This window comes from Leguminivora glycinivorella, chromosome 1, assembly GCF_023078275.1.
Source record: "Leguminivora glycinivorella isolate SPB_JAAS2020 chromosome 1, LegGlyc_1.1, whole genome shotgun sequence".
NCBI classification, from domain to species: Eukaryota; Metazoa; Arthropoda; class Insecta; order Lepidoptera; family Tortricidae; genus Leguminivora; species Leguminivora glycinivorella.
In genome coordinates, this window is record NC_062971.1 from 9,598,666 (window position 1) to 9,619,459 (window position 20,794).

Genomic DNA, 20,794 nt, shown 5'->3' on the forward strand with positions numbered 1-20,794 from the left:
AGATTATGGGCGAATCAACTTTTTGACCGACTCAAATCTGTCCGCACATTCTTAACATAGTTGTGAAATTTCACCCTTAAATAATGAATTTTATTGGTATTTTTCACTTTACCCTGTATATTAAAACATAACCCTAACTGTTAAATCCAATAAACTGAAACTTTGTTCATTAGAAGTTCGATTTCTTGGTAACTCCAGACATTTTGAGTAACGCCAGAGACACCAAAAATGTCGGTCAAAAAGTTGATTCGCCCTTATACCCTTCCAGGGCACTAAGACCACGTCTTAAAATACAAATACAAGAGTCTAAGAGTCGAACTGTCAATGAGTGAATGTGTCCAAGTGTCAAAACGTCGTCGTGGGGACCGAAACGCCCAAAGAGTAAAAATGTCCAAGGGTCATATCATAACGTCCAAGGAATCAAAATGTCCAAAGAGTCATTATGTCCAAGGGTCATAACGTCCAAGAAATCAATATGTCTTCGTCCATCTTCTTGGACATTTCAATTTATTCTTATTAATACGGTCCGCCTGATGGAAAGCGGTCACCGTAACCTATGGACGCCTGCAACTCAAAGAGTGTCGCATGCGCGTTGCCGCCCCATTAGAAACTTGTACACTCCCCTTTGCTGCGTGTGCACAGTAAAAAGGAGTGTAGGTACAAGTTCAAAGGAGGGTTTGGGTTGCCGACGACTCAAAGGACAATAGACGGAACAAATTAGTTCCGTAAGTCCTCCCGTCGTCAGCACCCCACACCCTCGTTGAGCTCTGGCAGCCTTACTCACCGGCAGGAACACAACACTATGAGACACTATTTTTTGTTTTATTATTATACATAAATGTATAATGTACTCGTGCAGTAGTTACTGAGCGTTTTCCACAAAAAAGATTAAAAACCTATTCTCTTACATGGTAATAATTTTTGGGTTCGTCGAACTCAGAATTTCTAACATAATTATCCTAATTTGATATTTTAAAAAAATCCAAAAAAGTATAGATAAATTTTAGTTTCTAAACTACGATTCGAATGTTTTTTTTTCTAATTGTTTATTTTCGATGGAGCAAGGGTATTCAAATCGCTTTTGAAATCTTAAATTAGTAAATGAAAATGCAATAGTTAACTGAGTAACGTAATGCTTTAAAAACTCAAGTGGACTTTTTTTATCTAAGGAGTAATTTCGATAAAATATTATATTTAGCGAGGGTATTAAAAGTTGTGTTTTATATCTCAACTTAATAAATAGAAAATCAAAATGACAATAAAAAAATCAATATGTTCTCTAAGATAAAATTGATCCTTCGGCTCTCCATTCTTGCTCGGTCAATAAAAAATACGAAATTTATGTCCAAAAAAATACAAAAAGTTTATAGAATCCTGGGAATCGAACGCACCTTCACGGCGTGACAGACGACTATTCACCAACGACGCCATTACATAACACGCTGTTACCGACGCGAAATTGGGCTATACATATATAATTATTTAAATATAAATAATAATGTCAAATCCATACTAATATTACAAATGGGAAAGGGTGTGTGTCTGTTTGTTTGTCCGTCTTTCACGGCAAAACCGGAGCGACGAATTGACGTGATTATTTAAGGGGATTTAGTTGAAGGGATGGAGAGTGACATAGGCTACCTTTTGTCTCTTTCTTACGCGAGTGAAGCCGCGGTCAAAAGCTAGTTTATTATAAATGGGAAAAGCTGGTTACTCTATAATCTGAAGTGGAAGAATTCGTTGTTTCACCAAAGATAATGTGTGTTTGTTTGTTTGTCCGTCTTTCACGGCCAAACGGAGCGACGGATTGACATGTTTTTTAAGTGGAGATAGTTGAAGATAGATAGATAGATAGATATACGTTTATTTGTTTGTCACAATACACACAGAATACACAAAAGAAATAAGTTACAAAAAAGAATTAGAATACATAATAAGCAAATTGGAAAACAGGAAATTACACAGATTTTTACCATAGCGTACTATGATACTCTGCGCGTCGCAACAAGACAAAAGGGTTACGGCTCAGTATTACGCTACGCCCTGAGGCAGCAGCACTGATATTCTGCCGGAACCGGATCAGATCACGATAACACATAATTGATTGAGTAAGAAATATTGTAAAGAGATGAATTATTGAAGGGATGGAGAGTGACATATGCTACTTTTGTCTCTTTCTAACGCAAGCGAAGCCGCGGGCAAAAGGTAGTACAGCACGGGTAGCATGGTCGCGCGATAGACGATAAAATATCAGGCCGTCCCTGTCGCACTATTAGTAAGTGCGATTATAGGGACGGCCAGATGTTTTATCATTTATCGCGCGACCATAATTGCCTGCCTGGACCAGATTATATTGATGATAATTATTATTTGTAACCATTTAGTTAATACTAGCTTTTACCCGCGGCTTCGCCCGCGTAATAAAAGTATTCTTATTGAAACGTTTACAAAAAATAAGATTTTCATTTGGATCCGTAGAATTCTTTGTAGGTACATCTGTCCGCGATTATTTCGATTAAGGTAAAGCGGGGCAATTCTCGACTGGGGGGCCATTGTAACTGATCTATTTGCTGTACGGTCCGGTTTTGGCTGACTGTAGGTTACACATATTACTATTGTTTTTAAAGAAATTCTTGCAATGATTGTAGAATTGTTACACAGCGACCACAGCGTAGGTAGTAGGTACGAATATGTATGTATTTTACCTATATAAATATTTATACTGGGGAAACTTCATACGACCCACATAGCCAGTATCTCGACGCTATGGTCGGTAGGGTAAAAAGTACTTCCTTGCATTATCGCTTAAAATTTTTTCCATTTTGCTTATACTTATTGCAAACGTAAACATATAAAAGGCAAGGAAAACAGCGATCTTCTTACAGCACATTGAATGTAATAGTTATTACGGATGCAGGATACTCGCCGATGCCTACTTACTAATCCCTTCCCACTGAGCCACCTGCATTTTACACTGCCTAGATATCGATTGCCGACCGATTATTCCGACCCCAATCCCTATTCTTATCCCCGTCCCTATCTCTATCTTTGTCCCCGTCCCCGTCCCGTCCCTGTCCCCGTCCCTCCCCTATCCCTATCCCCGTCCCCGTCCCCTCTTTTTATCCCTATTTCTATCCCTTTCCCTATCCCTATCCCTGTCGCTGTCCCTGTCCCTGTCCCTGTCCCTGTCCCTATCCCTATCCCTATCCCTATCCCTATCCCTATCCCTATCCCTATACTGTCCCTGACCCTGTCCCTGTCCCTGTCCCTGTTCCTGTCCCTGTCCCTGGCCCTGTCCCTGTCCTTGCCCCTGTCAAATTATCATGCTAGGAGGTGAACTTTGAAAAATCCTTTCTTAGTGCTCCTCTAAGGAACTTCCGTGTCAATTTGAAATCTCTTGAACCAGAAGTAAAGATAAAAACTAAAGCTATACTTATATTATAACCCCATTGCACAACAACAGGGGAGAAAATTTCTTTTCCACCTCATTAGATTTTAAAATCGTTGTATTTATCGTGATCAGCGACCCGATAAACCATAAAAACGATACCCATATTGTGTTTTTGACTTTACCCCCTTTGCAGCCCTTTAGGGGTCAAATTTTCAAAAAACCTGAAACATGTATTTAGTCATATGTCTTTAGGCATCCTCCTGTGAAGTTTTGAATAAAATAGTCAAACTAATCTTGTTTCCCCATACAAACTTTGAACCCCCATTTCACCCTTTTAAGAGGAGAATTTTGAAAAATCCTTTCTTAGTGCTCCTGTAAGCCATATAAGGAATCTATGTGCCAAATTTGAAATCTCTAGGACCAGCAGTTTCGGCTGTGTGTTGATATGTCAATCAGTCAGTCAATATCTTCTTTTATATATTTAAACCCCATTTCACCACAACAGGGGAGAAGGTATTTCACTTCCGCCTCGTTAGATTTTAAAAACGTTGTATTTATCGTGATCAGCGACCCGATAAACCATAAAAACGATACCCATATTGTTTTTTTGACTTTATCACCCCCTTTTCACCCTTTTAGGGGTTAAATTTTCAAAAAACCTGATACACGTATTCAGTCATATGCTCATATGTCTTAAGGAAGATTCCTTAAGACATATGAGCATCACATTCAGCAGCATGAGCATGAGCATTCGAAACTTCACAGGAAGATTCCTGTGAAGTTTCGAATAAAATAGTCAAACTAATCTTGTTTCCCCATACAAACTTTGAACCCCCATTTGACCCCCTTAGGAGGTGAATTTTGGAAAATCCTTTCTTAATGCTCCTCTACACTATATAAGGAACCTACGTGCCAAATTTTAAATCTCTAGGACCAGCGGTTTCGGCTGTGCGTTGATATGTCAGTCAGTCAGTCAATATCTTCTTTTATATATTTTTTTGATATTTAAACCCCATTGCACCACAACAGGGTAAATGGTATTTCACTTCCGCCTCGTTAGATTTTAAAAACGTTGTATTTATCGTGATCAGCGACCCGATAAACCATAAAAACGATATCCATATTGATTTTTTGACTTTAACACCCCCTTTTCACCCTTTTAGGGGTTAAATTTTCAAAATACCTGAAACACGTATTCAGTCATATGTCTTAAGGAATCTTCTTATGAAGTTTAGAATAAAATAGTCAAACTAATCTTGTTTCCCCATACAAACTTTGAACCCCTATTTGACCCCCTTAGGAGGTGAATTTTGGAAAATCCTTTCTTAGTGCTCCTCTACACTATATAAGGAACCTACGTGCCAAATTTGAAATCTCTAGGATCAGCGGTTTCGGCTGTGCGTTGATATGTCAGTCAGTCAGTCAGCTTCTTCTTTTATATATTTAGATTGTCTTCAGTTACCGCGATAGTTACTCATGAAATAAAAACTATGAAAACGGATTAAATCGCGTATAATGAGTTTAAAATTCATCCCGATGTTTCAAACACTTTACAGCGTTTGTGGTCAACGGGTGACTGAGGAAAAATTACAATGTGCAAAAGCTACCCATATTCTTGTATATAACCATTTAGTTGTTGAAGAAAATCATTCACACAACAATAATATAGGTCAACCAGCTCAGTAAATGCAATACTTTACTAATACTATGCCCGCACTATGACCTATGTATAATGTATTATACCAGACGTGTAATATTTTATTTTATCAACAAAAGCATAATAGGATTGTATTGTATTTTTGTATGAAAATAAAAAATAGGAAAGCAATATAGTAATAGTCAAATATTCCATTAAAAAAATAAAAAATACTTAATAAGTCCATAAAAGTTCAAATGATTAAAAAAACTTCGGACTCGAACCCACGATCTTCTGCATCATAGTCGGTCGTTTGACCGAGACGCCATTTCGATTTACATTAGCAGTGTCGAAATACACGATATGTATCTTTGTTGACAAAATGCGTCATTATTTCTGAGTCTGCTTGAGTTAACTAAACCAATATCTTTAAATAATTACTTGTCAAGAGCCAAATGTCACTGATGACAATGTCAACTAAAAATGCGCGAAATATGACGGCTCTGTGTCTGTACACAAAATTTGGCACGCACATTTACGTAAAATTAATAAAAAATTCACATGGATTTTTCCATGATTTCTGTATGAAACAATGTATTTCATTCACTACTGCGACGACGGATAATGTATTGGGACCGTGCGCGACGACACGCCACGTGACAGGTGACCATTATGGACAATATTGTCGCCGCTGTTAAGCGAGAAGTAAGTAAAAATTGTGAAAAAATTAATGAAATCTTGTGTTATTTTACTATATTAGACAATTTTGGACGACGGTGGTTACAACATTATCGCCAATAACATTAAAATTGTTGTTTTCAGTGAGAAATTAACAAACTGGTGACTTAAACTTAAAACGGGGTTTCGTGCCATCGCTCACGAAATCATTTTCCAACCTAAGACGATGAATAAAGACAAGAAATTGGTGCTAGCTGGGCATTTTCTAGAGATTGAAGACTTTTTTACACCATTTGTACCTATGTGCAATAAAGTATAAATAAATCATTGGCTTTTGAAATAGTTGATCAGTTCACTGTTATCCTGTCATTTTCATAGTCTAACTATAGGTATTATAAGTATCATTGCAGGGTACAGGGTTTATTGTAAAATAAAAACAAACTAGCTATAATAACGTTTAATTATAATATACATTACATAAACTTGTTTCATTTACTTGAAAATATTGGAGGTTTACCAGATATCACATCAAATACAATCATGAATGCGATGAAATAAGTTCTCAGGAATTTTATTTAAAATGTGATAAGCCTTCAGTGGATGGACTGCTTCTGCTTCTATTGTTCTCGTGCTCCTTCTTCCCATTGAAACCTCGATATTTACGCATTTTCGTCAATCCGTTTCGATTTGTAAACAGGAGCACAGATGAGGAAACAAATAAAATTATTTCCGAACATAACTGGGATTGGCTTCCACGTCGGCTTTTCTACCTCCAATAAAATTTGCACTATAAATTCACCGTAAATTCAATTCAATACTTGTATCAAATGATTACGCACTTTAAGTAAAACTTCAGAGATTGGACGACACTTTTCTTCTTACGGCAACTATTCACTTAAACGATGGTTTCGTTTCCAGCACGGTCTTGGAAATAGCTAGAATTTAGTCGCTACTTTTCTTGGAGTTATTACAATTCGCCATAACAAATTTTACTGGGCCCGTATTAAATTTATCTCAAAAACGACATGAAAATGTTTACTGCAATATGGATTTGACAGCGCAAGTCAGCGACTAAGATGTCAATTTTGGCCGTAGTGAGCGCTGTGATCGTTTTAGCTACCCCCTCCACCCGCTTTGCACCCTGCCAATAGTAGATGTATGCGCATATTTTTATTTAGTTGTAGTGTGCGGTGACTAAATAAATGGTAGATGTTTTTTGTATGGAAAGCGAGACATGACTATGGACATATTGACCCTTAGACATATTGACTCTTTGGGCATATTGACTTCTTGGACGTTTCGACCCTTGGACATGTTGATTCAATGCACATAATAATATTGACTTCTTGGAAATTTTGATCCCTGGGGTATATTGACTCCTTGTACGTTTTGACCTTTGGACATGTTGACTCTGGACAAATGTCAATTTAGACATTTTGACTCTTGGACATATTGTTTCCATGGACATTTTAACACTTGGACTAAGAGCCCTGGAAGAGGTTAAACAATTGGGGAGTACATAAACCCATGACCAGTGACCCATTTTAGTTATTGATACAGATCTAAGATCATATGAGGCATTTATACCAGAATTATATACCTACGCTACTTTTCGTTTCGTTTCTGAAAAACAGATTTTTTCAATTCGGGCTGTAACAGTAGTAGTTTGTATGGCAGATTTTGAACTTTATAACTAAGACAGTAACGATAGGGGACACCGTTTAACTTTAAGCTCTACTGACTCTACGAAAACGTAACAGTAGATGACACGGGAGCCGTGTCATGAAAAAGTTTTCGAAAATGGAATCGGTCAAGAGATGTGAAAATATTATTTATTCAACTCATTCGTCGCCACCCAGCCAAACAAGACATCCGCACCGAGCAACAAAACACCGCTCACCTGTGCTCACCCTCGGCGGGGCGGTCAGTACTTGCGGTAGTCGCGCGCGGGCTGCGCGTAGCGGTCCGGGTACGCGGCGCCGGGCGGCGGCGGCTGGTAGGCGGCCGGGTAGCGCTGCTCGTAGCCCGCGTAGCGCGCCTCGCCCGACCACGCCTCGCCGCCGCCGCTGCTGCCGCCTGCGACACACACCGCGTGTTAGCTTCCACCGAGGGGACCCGGCCGAATAGTGTATCGCCAGATTGTCACAAGTAAACACACATACTCGTACTTAAACATTATGTCGCTTAAACCATCGATCACTCTTGAATGTCGATCGTAGTATCTATATAATAGTTGTGGCGGTGTTATAGGGCCAGAAAGGAAATCCTATAGAATCACATACTTATTATTAGACTGATTTCGGTAGCCGAGTCAGTGTTAGTTTTAAATTAAACATTATATAACTAGCGAAGCTCAGACACCGTCAGGAGAATCGTCATCGCTCATCGGTGATTATTGTCGAGTGTAGTACAACGTACCTTTGGCGGGCGGCTGCGTGTCGGGGTAGCGCTGCGCGGCGTGGCTGGCGTGCGAGGAGTGCTGGTGCGGCCAGGCGCGCGCCTCGGGCTTGGCGGGCTCGGCGCGGTACGAGCGCTCGCCGCGCGCCTCGTAGCGCGCCGGCTCCTTGGCGCGCGTGCCCGGCGGCAGCGGCTGCCGCGCCTCCTCCGAGCTGCCGTTGCTGGCGTACTTCATGTTGCCGGCTGCGACCACACACACCGAGGTTAGCGGAATTTCCACTCGCCGACGCCAAAATATATTGAGTATCTCTTTTTCATTCCTAAAGCTTGGTTTACACGACAATGTTTGCACGGTTTAAAAAAAATGTGCAGGACGATGCCGTTTGAACAGAGCCTTAAAGCTCGGCCACGCATGCGCGTTTTGAGAGCGTAGCGTTAGCGGAGCGCAATGATAGTGGTGCGCCGCCGGACGCTGGCGTTGCGCCCAGCGGAAGCCGGCGGGAACTAATGAACGCGGATTGCGCGCGCATTCCGCCCCGCAAAAATAACGCTATCAAGACGCTCTATAAATATTATATAAATGTATATGACATTACACACAAAGAAAAAATTGGTTAATATTTATAGTATAACTAGCTTTTGCCCGCGGCTTCGCTCGCGTTAGAAAGAGACAAAAAGTAGCCTATGTCACTCTCCAATCCTTCAACTATCTCCACTTAAATAATCACGACAATTCGTCGCTCTGTTTTGCCGTGAAGGACGGACAAACAAACAGACACACACTTTCCCATTTATAATATTAGTTATGGATAGTAATGAGACTACTTAAAAAATGCAAGTTAAAACATTTTCTATGAGAAAATAGTTTGATTTGATCTAAGACGCTCTATGTTTGGGGGAGGCTTTATTGTTCAGTTTTACATGACGTGTGAGTGCCAGTCGTTAGTATGCAAAATTTGATATGTATTGAAGAAAATATCTTCAAAGTTTAGCCTATGAAAGGAGCTTAATCACCACCAGAGGCTACTACATGCTGAGTCTAGAAAGAACTATAATAATTTTACCAGAAGACTTATATTCAGTTTACAAGGCGAATACATTGAATATAAAAATACATGTACCCAACCATGCTTAGGTATTTTATCAAAGTTTAGGTACTCGGTGTAATAAGGTTGAATATGGTCTAAATGGCAGAGCAAAAAGTAAATACTTAGTAAAATAAAATGTATGACATACATATAGGTCTGTTACCGGCGACGTGCCTGGGGTAGTCGCGCTTGTAGTCGCGGTCGCGGTCGCGCTTGTCGGAGCGGTCGTAGCTGGCCGGCACGTCGAACCGCGGCGGCGGCGGCGCCTCGAACTGCCCCCGGCTCGACGACTGCGGAACAAACACTAAAATCAGAATCGATCTTTTACGAAGTCGTCGAAACAATCGACGATAGAAGCAATTCGGGGAGTATTTTTTATTAGTGAAGTATTCGGTAAAAACGGCATTAGAATACCTTCCTTCGGTTTCACCGATTTACGTTTACAGATTTGAGAAAAAAAAAACATGGGGTGCAAAAAAAGGTGGGAACCACAACTGAGATCAATCAACCGAGAATAATCTGTTAAAATTGCAGCATATGCAATTTTTGTTGTTTTATGATGAGAAAGCAAACTTTCCGACGTACCGTTGTGACAGAAAGAGACAAACGATTTCTATCGGCTCGTTCACTTTAGTCAACGTTTATGAATAAGGATGTTATGATTTTAGTTCGTATTTATACTCCAATCGCTAATTCGAGTCCAAAAAAACTACGACAGATACGTCAATGTCACAGCTGTCAATGTCACTTATGTCACTGTCAAAATACTTTTCATGTTATTGATACCTGAAGTGATACAAGCGCAATACCAACTTTACAACTAAAAATCACGGAAAAAAAGAAAAAAAATCGAGCGACCTAGTATTTATGTACATAATAAAAGACTATTAAATATATAAATCAAAGGATTGAAATAAATAATAAATAATTTATCTTGGCGTGTGTTTTTATAAAAAAGGATTATACTATTTTACAAACATTTTATTGCAGTGGCAACATCGTAGTAGTTTTTTTGGACTCGAATTAGCAATTGGAGTATAGAGAACAAATAGCGGACGAGGTTAGGAGGGGCGGAGTGGCTGACCATGGGCGGCGGCGGCGGGCGCTTGTGGCGCGGCTCGCGCTCGTACTCGGGCGGCGGGCTGGCGGCCGCTTGCGGTAGCCCGCGCTCGCGCCCGCGCTCGCGCCGCCCTCGTAGCCGCGCTTGCGCCGCTCCTCCTCCAGCCTGACGACACACAAATACGACGCTCTATGAACATTTGCACACATTTTTACGCGATTAATAATCGAAGTATGAAATGTATGGGAAGCCATACGACCGTGTCGGAACCCCGACCCCTACAAAAATCATGCTTACGCAAGAAGTTGAGAATGAAAGTTGTGTTATGCGGGCACCCATTGTGGTTTCTTGCACGTGTCTACCGATTTTGCGTATTGTGTAGGGATGTACCGACTAGTCGGGAAAGCCGGCTATCCGGCCATATTTGTAGTCGGCGACCAGTCGGCACTTCATAAGTGATAGGAAAACAGTACGAAAATAAATTAACGGATGATTCATGACTGTATTATGTACGAGTAGGTACGTATCCGTTATGACTTTGTTTGTCAAAAGTACAAATATCTTGCCAGCACTAACAATTTGTAATCTAGTGAACGAGCTTACTAACCTATCTCTATTTCTTAAGTTTTGAGTCAAACTACAAATATCTTTGGCTTGTCTAAATAGCTGTTGATTATTCCTTACAAATTTACATAACTCAAAAATATAAATTGAGGCTAAAGTTAATATTTTCAAACGGATAAACTGCGGTCTACAACTCTCTAAACTACTAATATTGACTAAAATTCTTATGCATCTCTTTTGGAGTTTAAACACACCATCAATATGCGCGCTGTTGCCCCACAATATGACACCATATCTTAACAATGAATGAGCGTAAGCATAGTATGCACTAGTAGCGGTTCTTAAATTAGTGCATTTTTTTAATTCGGAAAGCGCATATGTAAACGTGGCCAATTTTCCGGATACTTTTTCCATGTGGTCCTTCCAGTTTAGTCCAGAGTCGATCTCAACTCCCAACAGAGAACATGAAGTAACCGTTGCTACTTGATTATTATTATATTCATACTCAACGTTCAAAGGCGTTTTTTGACGAGGTATAATCTAACCCCTTATTTGCCAAGAGTGGCACTGAAGCTTTAGTAGTTTCATCTGTTCTGCCTACCCCTTTATGGGATACAGGCGTGATTGTATGTATGTTGTATGTATGTATAATCTGGATTAACTTTGTCTTAGAGACATTCAGCATAAGATTATGATCACTGAGCCAATTTATTACCTGGTCGAAAAATAATTGTAATTCTATTTTTAAATCGTCCTCATTGTTACATTTAATTATATCATATAATTTGCTCGTATCTTTAGACGAATAATCTGTTAAATCATGTTTCTTGTACTATCAGCTGCATGAGTACATGGAGAAATTATGAATGAATTCATTGATAAACTCGCCATCCACTTCTGCGGCTGATAGTACTAAAGCGACAATGACCGTTTGCTCGAGAACGCCACAAATACATAAAGTTAGGAAATTGTATTTCTCTTACCGCAGTTGCGCGCGTTTGAGCTCGAGTCGCTCGAGTTCGAGCTTCTCGCGCTCGAGCCGGTGCCGCTCGCGCTCGAGCCGCAGCAACTCGTTCTTCTCGCGCTCAATCTTTTCCCTGGAATCAATGGCAACTGTTATAGTAAGTTGACATTTTGTTATTCAATTGTCTTTTAGATGTAGAAAGCCATATCGTACTGAATGAACCCGAGTGTCCGTTATGAAAAATAAATACATGGTAACGTTATCATGGTCATATGCTGATCCTCGGCAGCGGACGCGAAAACGCTACAATGTACAAAACAATGAGATAATTTAGATTGTGTCATGTTATGCACGATAATGAGTAGATATTGTCCAAAATACGAGCTAAGACATAGGTTTTCGTGAATGACGGCATTTGTGACGCATATACAGCGTTTTTTTTTGTTTTCCGTTAAATTCGACACGTATTTTGGTTCATTTAATAAATGAATTAATGAGACGACTTTAATCATAACATTAAAGTTAGTGTTAATTAAGTATTTGACGGCACACGTCAAAACAAATAACGTAAGGAAATGGCATAGCTGGGCACCGTTAATCAAATAGTTAACTTCGTTAATCGTTAATCCGTAACTAAAAAAGTTAACTTCGTTAATCGTTAAAGCGATACATTTCGACAGATTTAACGGAAGTTAAAGTTAATCGATAATCCGTTAACACGTGATAAAAAATTAATTTTACTTGTATCCATTATATTGTATTATGTTTTTATGTTACTGTTCAGTACAGCAAAGCCTCTCAAAACATCCCTGATGTCAATAGGTCAAAACCCGAAATCTTAACAAATGTGAGTGTGTTTATTAAAACGTCCCACTTTGCCGGTTACCATGAAAGCGAGATTTACCTACTTGAATATTTATATGAATATGCTGACAAAGTGGCTTTATAGCAATCGACAAAGTGGGACGTTTCCAAAGTATACTCACAAATATCGTTTTGAAGGGAATGTGGTCATAAATTGTGCTCCAATTAGCGGCCCTGACACAATCACCATAGTAATAATTTTTAAGAAAAAAAAAAACCGCCTTCCGTGATAAATACTTTCAAATGTTGGATTATGTTATCAATTCGTCTGTATATTTTTTAATGTTTGTTATTTGATATCTCCGTCATTTCTGAACCAATTTTGAAATTTGGATGATTCTGAAGTACTTACAGATGAGAATGATTATCAGAACGGAACTCTAACCAGGGGCGGCTCACTCTTCATCAGTAGTTCCACTGCACCAAATGTCACTGTTCTGGACGTAAGTGCATGCTGTTCTTATAAAAATACCACAGTCACTATAAGTGTGCCGTTCAGATTTGAGGAGTTCGGTTCTGACCATCATCAGCAGTTCCACTGCACCAAATGTCACTGTTCTGGACGTACGTGCATGCTGTTCTTATAAAAATACCAAAGTCACTATAAGTGTGCCGTTCTGATTTGAGGAGTTCCATTCTGACCATCATCAGGACTTCCACTGCACCAAATGTCACTGTTCCGTACGTAAATGCATGCTGTTCCTTTAAAAACACAAAAATCACCATATGTATGCCTTTCAGATTTGAGGAGTTCCCTCGATTTCTCCAGGATCCCATCATCAGAACTGGGTTCTGAGAAAAATGGGACCAATCTGTATGCATACACATTCAATAAAAAAAAAAAATTCAAAATCGGTCCAGTAACGACGGAGATATCGAGGAACAAACATTAAAAAAAAATAAAAAAAAACCGGCCAAGTGCGAGTCGGGCTCGCGCACAAAGGGTTCCGTAGTCAGCAAATATAATAAACCAATAACTTAACCAAAATTACAGTTAAATCAACCTATCTCAAAAACTATAAGAGATACTTTGATCAAACCAAAAATCGAGCATGCATCACCTCTATTTTTTTTAGAATTTTATGTAGTTATAAAAATAGAGGGGGGGGGGAATACTTTTTACGACTTTGAGAGCTGATATCTCAAAAACCGTTCACTTTAAGAAAAATGTTTTTTAGAAAACTTTATATCATTTTAAAAGACCTTTCCATTGATACCCCACACGGGTATGTACATCGAAAAAAAAAATTTTCATCCCTCAGTTACATGTATGGGGGCCCCACCCCCAATTCTTTTTTTTACTATTTAGTGTCATAATTTTGTAGCGGTTCATACAACACATATTCCCATCAAATTTCATCACTGTAGTACTTATAGTTTCCGAGTAAATCGGCTGTGACAGACGGACAGACGGACAGACGGACAGACGGACATGACGAAACTATAAGGGTTCCGTTTTTGCCATTTTGGCTACGGAACCCTAAAAACAGACGAATTGAAAACCCCTTCCTTTGAGATTTGGAAGGCGGTTAAAAACCTAGGATTCAGTGAGTCAACGTTGGTAATAACCTAACCACAAATTTTGAAAAAACCCCCGACTGCGACATAGTTGACCGATTTTCATGAAACATGGCTAAGAACACTCCCGACTAACTCAGCTTTCAGACAAAAAAAAAACTAAAACTAAATCGGTTCATGCGTTCGGGAGCTACGGTGCCACAGACAGACACACACACAGACAAACAGACAGACAGACAGACAGACAGACACGTCAAACTTATAACACCCCTCCGTTTTTGCGTCGGGGGTTAAAAAGCGAAGCGAAGAGAACAATACTAGCTTATATATATTTTCGTATTTTTAACGATCGACAATTAAATGGGTTTTTCCAGTAGCGTTTACAACGTGTTTTTCGCTGCGCCGGTAGCCTGCCATGGTAGATTAACAATTAACGGACTAAGATAAATTTAACGGAAGTTAACGAATCCGTTAACATTTTTTTAAGTTAACTTAAACGTTAATCCGTTAATCGAAATGTTAACTTTGTTAATTAACGATTAACGGATTAACGAGTTAATGCCCAGCTATGGGAAATGGTAAGTGTGTTCAGTAATTAAATTTATTTTTCTAATAAATCGAAAACCGTAACAGTTAGGACGCTAGTTTGTTAGAGAAATTAATTGTATTTGACCTCAAGAACCTTCCCTTAAAGTTAACGGAATTCAATAAAAACATGGTGTCTTGCTTTTGGGAATGGACATGATGTTATACTTTTACAATATAACAAGGTTTTGTAACCTTGGTAATCATATCAGGCAGGTCCACACACAGCGGGCGGCCTCGCTAGGCATCGAGCCGAGCCGGGCCTCCGGCTATCGGAGGATATCCCCTAGTTTGAATTCATAGTCGCCACGTCGCGCTCTGCACCGCGACACACCACTACACACGGGGCGGGCAGTACTGACCTCTCGGCGCGCAGCTTCTCGCGCTCGAGCTCGAGGCGGTGCTTCTCCTGGCGCTGGCGGCGCTCGCGCTCGCGCAGCGCGTCCTCGGCCGCGCGCCGCCGCCGCTCCTCCTCGCGCGCCGCCCGCGACCGCTCCTGCACCGCGACACACCACTACACACGGGGCGGGCAGTACTGACCTCTCGGCGCGCAGCTTCTCGCGCTCGAGCTCGAGGCGGTGCTTCTCCTGGCGCTGGCGGCGCTCGCGCTCGCGCAGCGCGTCCTCGGCCGCGCGCCGCCGCCGCTCCTCCTCGCGCGCCGCCCGCGACCGCTCCTGCACCGCGACACACCACTACACACGGGGCGGGCAGTACTGACCTCTCGGCGCGCAGCTTCTCGCGCTCGAGCTCGAGGCGGTGCTTCTCCTGGCGCTGGCGGCGCTCGCGCTCGCGCAGCGCGTCCTCGGCCGCGCGCCGCCGCCGCTCCTCCTCGCGCGCCGCCCGCGACCGCTCCTGCACCGCGACACACCACTACACACGGGGCGGGCAGTACTGACCTCTCGGCGCGCAGCTTCTCGCGCTCGAGCTCGAGGCGGTGCTTCTCCTGGCGCTGGCGGCGCTCGCGCTCGCGCAGCGCGTCCTCGGCCGCGCGCCGCCGCCGCTCCTCCTCGCGCGCCGCCCGAGACCGCTCGCGCGCGCGCGCCACGTCGCGCTCCTTCTGTACCACGACATACCATTTACGGGTCAATTCACAAGAGTCATGTGTGACAGATTAACCGATGTGACAGCTCTCGACAGTGACGATTGTATACCGATATGGGTGTCACTAGTACAAAGTTTTGTTAGTTCCATTTGTGTCAGCTTTCGTGAATCGACCTGTACAGTTGGAATCATGATTTTCACTTTTCATGCTCGTAAAATTGTCTTACACTACCGTCAAAAAGTTTAAGACCAAACACGATATATGCAAATAATCAACATTTCATGAAGTTCCTATGAGAATATTACTTTTCAGTACCTGCAACGGCTGCAACCGACAAAATAAAGCGTATAACAATTTTTAAAAAGGGATCATAATAAGAAATAAAAGCTAAACGTTTTTCTCATCGAAAAACCCTCCTCGACGCTTTTTCACTTCCGAGCAGATTCTTGGCATTCTTGCTATAAGTTTGTGTAGCGTTTCTTGGCTAATGGATTTCCACTCGTATTGCAGTATCTCCCATAGAGCTGTTGCAGATGTCGGACATTGTCTTCGGACTCTACGGTCGAGTTCATCCCATAAAAGTTCGATCGGGTTAAGGTCTGGGGATTGCGGTGGCCAAATCATATTTTTTAACACACCTTGGCGTTCTTTATTGACTGTGTAGCTTCTACAGATCTTTGCTGAGTGTTTGGGATCGTTGTCTTCTTGCAGAACAAATGGGTTGCCGATCAATATAATATGGTTACGTTGTTTTCTATTGATTACAAATTTAGTTTGATGTTTTTAGAAGGGTTTATAACAATGACACTGAACATTGTGTTTGGTCTTAAACTTTTTGACGGTAGTGTATGTAATGTGATTTTCCACACACTCGCTTATAACATGGATTACACACCCATGCCTTTTTATTATATTATATGACAGATAATCTGATAGTGAGAGACGACGCGAGTGGGAAGCGCTGCGCTGGCGATGGAGTCCCGACCCCCGAGGCGCGTGTCAGATTCTGGACTTTTACTAACTGTTGAAATCCAATATTAAGTAGTTACTGTTTTGTTCTACGTGTTGAAATAATAGTCGTACCAAAATCGTGTGCATTGGCACACACATCGGCTTTCTTATCGCGCACTCGGTTACAGGCCATGCGCAGAATATCGCCTCGTATGTAATGACCAACTTATCACACTTGTTTTACAGTGTCCTATTGTTGTGACTTAGTGACTTACCCATATCTTGGAAAAGGAAAGGACTTCCCTAGGTGACCTCCTTCTTTCTCGACTTCTAGTGCTGCGTTTGCCTTTGTCCTGTTAACAAAGTTTTACACTTAACATTTCAAACGTTTAATCATATCATTATCACTTCATAATCATCCTAGTAAGTCCAAAACACAATTTCATATTATTTTGTTCTTACAGACAGATGGACAGAGTCGCAACATAAAGGGTTCCTTTTGTACTTTTTGTTACAAAACCCTAAGAAACTGATATATTAAGTTTCTAAGTAAATATTGTAAAAATCTTACTTTGTCTTTTTGGTCTGCCTTGTCGCGCGTTTCTGATTTGGTGCTCTCTTCACCTGATACTTCTCCCTCTTTCTTTACTTTTTCAGCACTCTTTTCATTACCCTCTTTGCTTTCCTGTAAAAATGTAATATTGTCAAAATAATATTTGTTAGCTTTAAACATTATGGTACTCATTTGAAATATTATTTAAAACATTACCTCGTGTTCCTTATCTTTGGAGTCATCTTTGCGATCCTTGCTCGACCTGCGGTCCGGTCTTGACGGCTGCCTTCGAGACGACGATTCCGATTCAGATTTGGCCTTTTCGACAGAGATCATTCGTCCATGCAACTCTGCAACATTAAGAGGGCTTTCGTGTGAAAAACAGTGAAATCGCAACCGAGCACTTGATCATACCGTGTGTAGTATCAATTTAAAGGGCTTTGCGAGTAGTTTACAAATATATATCACATTATTTATCGGACTTTTTCTACTTGGTCTAACAAAATATGAGAAAATGTCCAAAAGTGGTAATAATTGTACCGGTGAAGGCTCGTTTTCAAAAAATTGCCAAAAATAAATAATAGCAATTTATAATCACTAAGGCATAACAGCAATTTAAGTAAACGTTGCAGATTAATTAAGTACAAAAATTATTTCGATGTGATGTAGATTTTCAAAGAAATTGTCACTTAATTTTAGGTAATTTCTGAAAAAAATTGAATTCGTCTTAGCCTAGTTTACTCTTTTTTAAAAGCTTATAATAAAAATGTAGTCTGAGAAGTTTGTAGTACAGGGTATACGAATCACAAATTTACCTGTTTTAGTAATCAAAATTGTCCAAATTTTACAAATAAGATCGACTAATTCAGCTCTATACGTGAGTTTTTCTAAACGTGCATTAGAGAAAAATTCATAATTAATTTAGTGACTTGGTTTTCAAAAATCCAGTCTTATAAAAATCAAGACAATAAGATGCTCTAACTGAAATTCGAATTAAACAAATCTATTGAATAACGGAAAGTGTAGTATTTCACCGACTAAAACTATCATTTTTACATTATTATGACGTTTTTTTTGAAAGCAGCCTTAATAATGCTTACATTAACCCTTTCGCTGACTGTGCTCCGCCTGACGACATACTGTCACTCAAAATACATACGAGTATACGGGTATGTCCTTTCTGTGGCAGTAGTGATTGCGGTTTGTTACAACCAAATTTTATAATACCATATTCCTAATAAAACGTCACAATACCAAAACAGATTAGTCTCATAATGTCTAAAACTTGAAATGACTTAAACCTACTTCTCAAATTACCGTAATCGTCTTCCCAAAGTGTCTAAAAGTCTAATTAACTTAAAACCAAAACTTCACTTTCTCAAAACACCTAAAATGTAGTGTATGCATGCATGCAGTGTGCATGAAAAAATGAGTTGTTCATAAATAGTTAGCATTAATTAACGAAATTAATACTAAAGTTAATAATAAAACACTGTGCAAGGAATATAATGCACACTGTAAATAAAATTTTAGATATTCTGAGAAAGTGTCATTTTGAATTTTGGTTATTATGAAACCGGATGTAGTAGGCCAATGTCATTTTGGCATTTCAATGTACTGAAAATTGGTATTTTTGGAATTTTAGACATTTTACGGATTAGTAGTATAATCCGTTTTAACATTGAGACACTCTAAGAATAAAATTTGGTTGTAAGTAACCGTAATCGCAGTAGTTCGGCTGTCGACGTAGTGTCAGCGAATGGGAAACAAAATAGAGAAAAAAATATGACCTAAAAACATGATAAAAGTATAATAAACTGACCAGTTCGATGTAAGTTCTTGATACAGTTTTCAGCGTCCTGAGCACTGGCCATAGTGACGTAGCCGTAACAACGCGAGCCCGGGGTCCGAGCATTTGTGACTACTTTAGCTCCAATTACCTGTAAAGTTCATAGTATTTTGTATCAAGTAATATAAAATAATGGTTCTGTAAATTTTCGACACAAACTTCTTATTTAAAACAGCCACATCTCGCTTCCATTCAACTATATTTATGTCACACCTCCATCTGGTTGATTTGACCACCTAATCCCTTAGCTAAACTTTTCATTTAAACACCCGCATCAAGGTAGATGGCTAAGCTAGTAGAATCACTCAATGCTTAAAAATGTGGAGTTGTAATTAGCTCACTGATAATGTCTAACCAAGACTTAGTAGTCATTTAGAGAGAGACATGTACAGCACTTGTTGGTTGGCTGGTTGTTCTTTAGCAGTCTAATTGGATAACAGCATATTTTAATTAATGGTTTATGAACTCAAGAAGCAAGTGAGCAAGGAAAGTATATCCACCTGGTGCATCAAAATATTCAATGTATTAGAGGAAAAGATTTACAAATTGAACTATTCATGAACGAATTTTATGTAGACATTTTATGCATTACTGAACACTGGTTAAAAAACAATGAATTAATGCCTCAATTTAATAATCACCAGGTGGCAAGTTCGTTCACCAGACATAGTTCCATACATGGTGGGTCGTTAATTATAATAAATAGCCAGTTAAAATTTAAGGAACGTAAGGATATTGTTTCCATGTCTGTTGAACGGACTATAGAACTAAGTGCTGTAGAATTGGAGCAATTTATTGTTGTCAGTGTGTATAGGCCGCCATTAAGTAATTTTGAAACTTTTGAAAAAATTATGGAATCTGTGCTACTTAAAATATCATCTTCTAATAAAAAAATACTTATATGCGGCGACTTTAATGTAAATATCTTGGAAAATTCAACAATAAGTATCAGATTGTTGAATGTTTTCAAATCATGTAATCTCAATCATATTTTTATGGAGCCTACTAGAGTGACTGCCACTAGTGCCACCTGTATAGATAATATTTTCACTGATATTTTTCCTACTACTAAAGATGTAATTAGCAACTTAGAATCAGACCATTTAGGCCAATTGATAGTATTTGAGACATTAAGGAAAAATACTTTGAGAAAACAAATAACTTTTGTACCAGTAACCTCCGACCGCGTGGAACGAATGAAGCAAAGTTTGGTTCAGGCGCTACCCTCCCTGTCTTCCGATATGAGTCCTAATAGTATGTATAATTCATTCTTTCACACTTTTCTGCAACATTATAATGCAATATTTACTTCAAAATCGGTCGTAGTTAGTGGTGCATCAGTTTTTAGTGAGTGGGCTACTGCAGAGTTACATCAACGAAGACGTGCATTGTATGCCTTGTATGAAGAACGGCGGTTTAATACGAGTGATGAATTTAAAGAACATGTTAAGCAATATTCGAAGAAGTTCAAGATAGATTGTCATATCGCTAAGCGAAATTATCTTAGTAATAAAATAAAAAATAGCTCTGACATTATTAAAGCAACGTGGAAAGTAATTAATGTGGAAACTGGTCGCTCGAAACACGCAGTAAAAGATATTAAACTGAATATTGATAACAAAATTATAGATTCCAATTTTGAAGTAGCAACAGA

At 39.7% G+C, this 20,794-nt stretch overlaps 2 protein-coding genes across 2 annotated transcripts in view; both read right to left on the reverse strand.

The window, feature by feature from the left end:
* The window catches only part of LOC125233822, a 143,186-nt gene that overhangs the window by 35,629 nt on the left and 86,763 nt on the right, over positions 1–20,794 (reverse strand). The window lies entirely within an intron of this gene.
* LOC125235498 (SAFB-like transcription modulator) overlaps positions 1–20,794 on the reverse strand; it is a 33,004-nt gene that overhangs the window by 758 nt on the left and 11,452 nt on the right. Inside the window, 11 exon segments of the mRNA XM_048142103.1 lie at positions 7,606–7,781; positions 8,124–8,345; positions 9,354–9,480; positions 10,275–10,337; positions 10,340–10,415; positions 11,798–11,911; positions 15,642–15,802; positions 17,014–17,091; positions 17,310–17,423; positions 17,508–17,641; positions 19,114–19,231. Of these exon segments, the coding sequence (XP_047998060.1) occupies positions 7,630–7,781; positions 8,124–8,345; positions 9,354–9,480; positions 10,275–10,337; positions 10,340–10,415; positions 11,798–11,911; positions 15,642–15,802; positions 17,014–17,091; positions 17,310–17,423; positions 17,508–17,641; positions 19,114–19,231 (1,359 nt within the window). The 3' untranslated portion in view covers positions 7,606–7,629.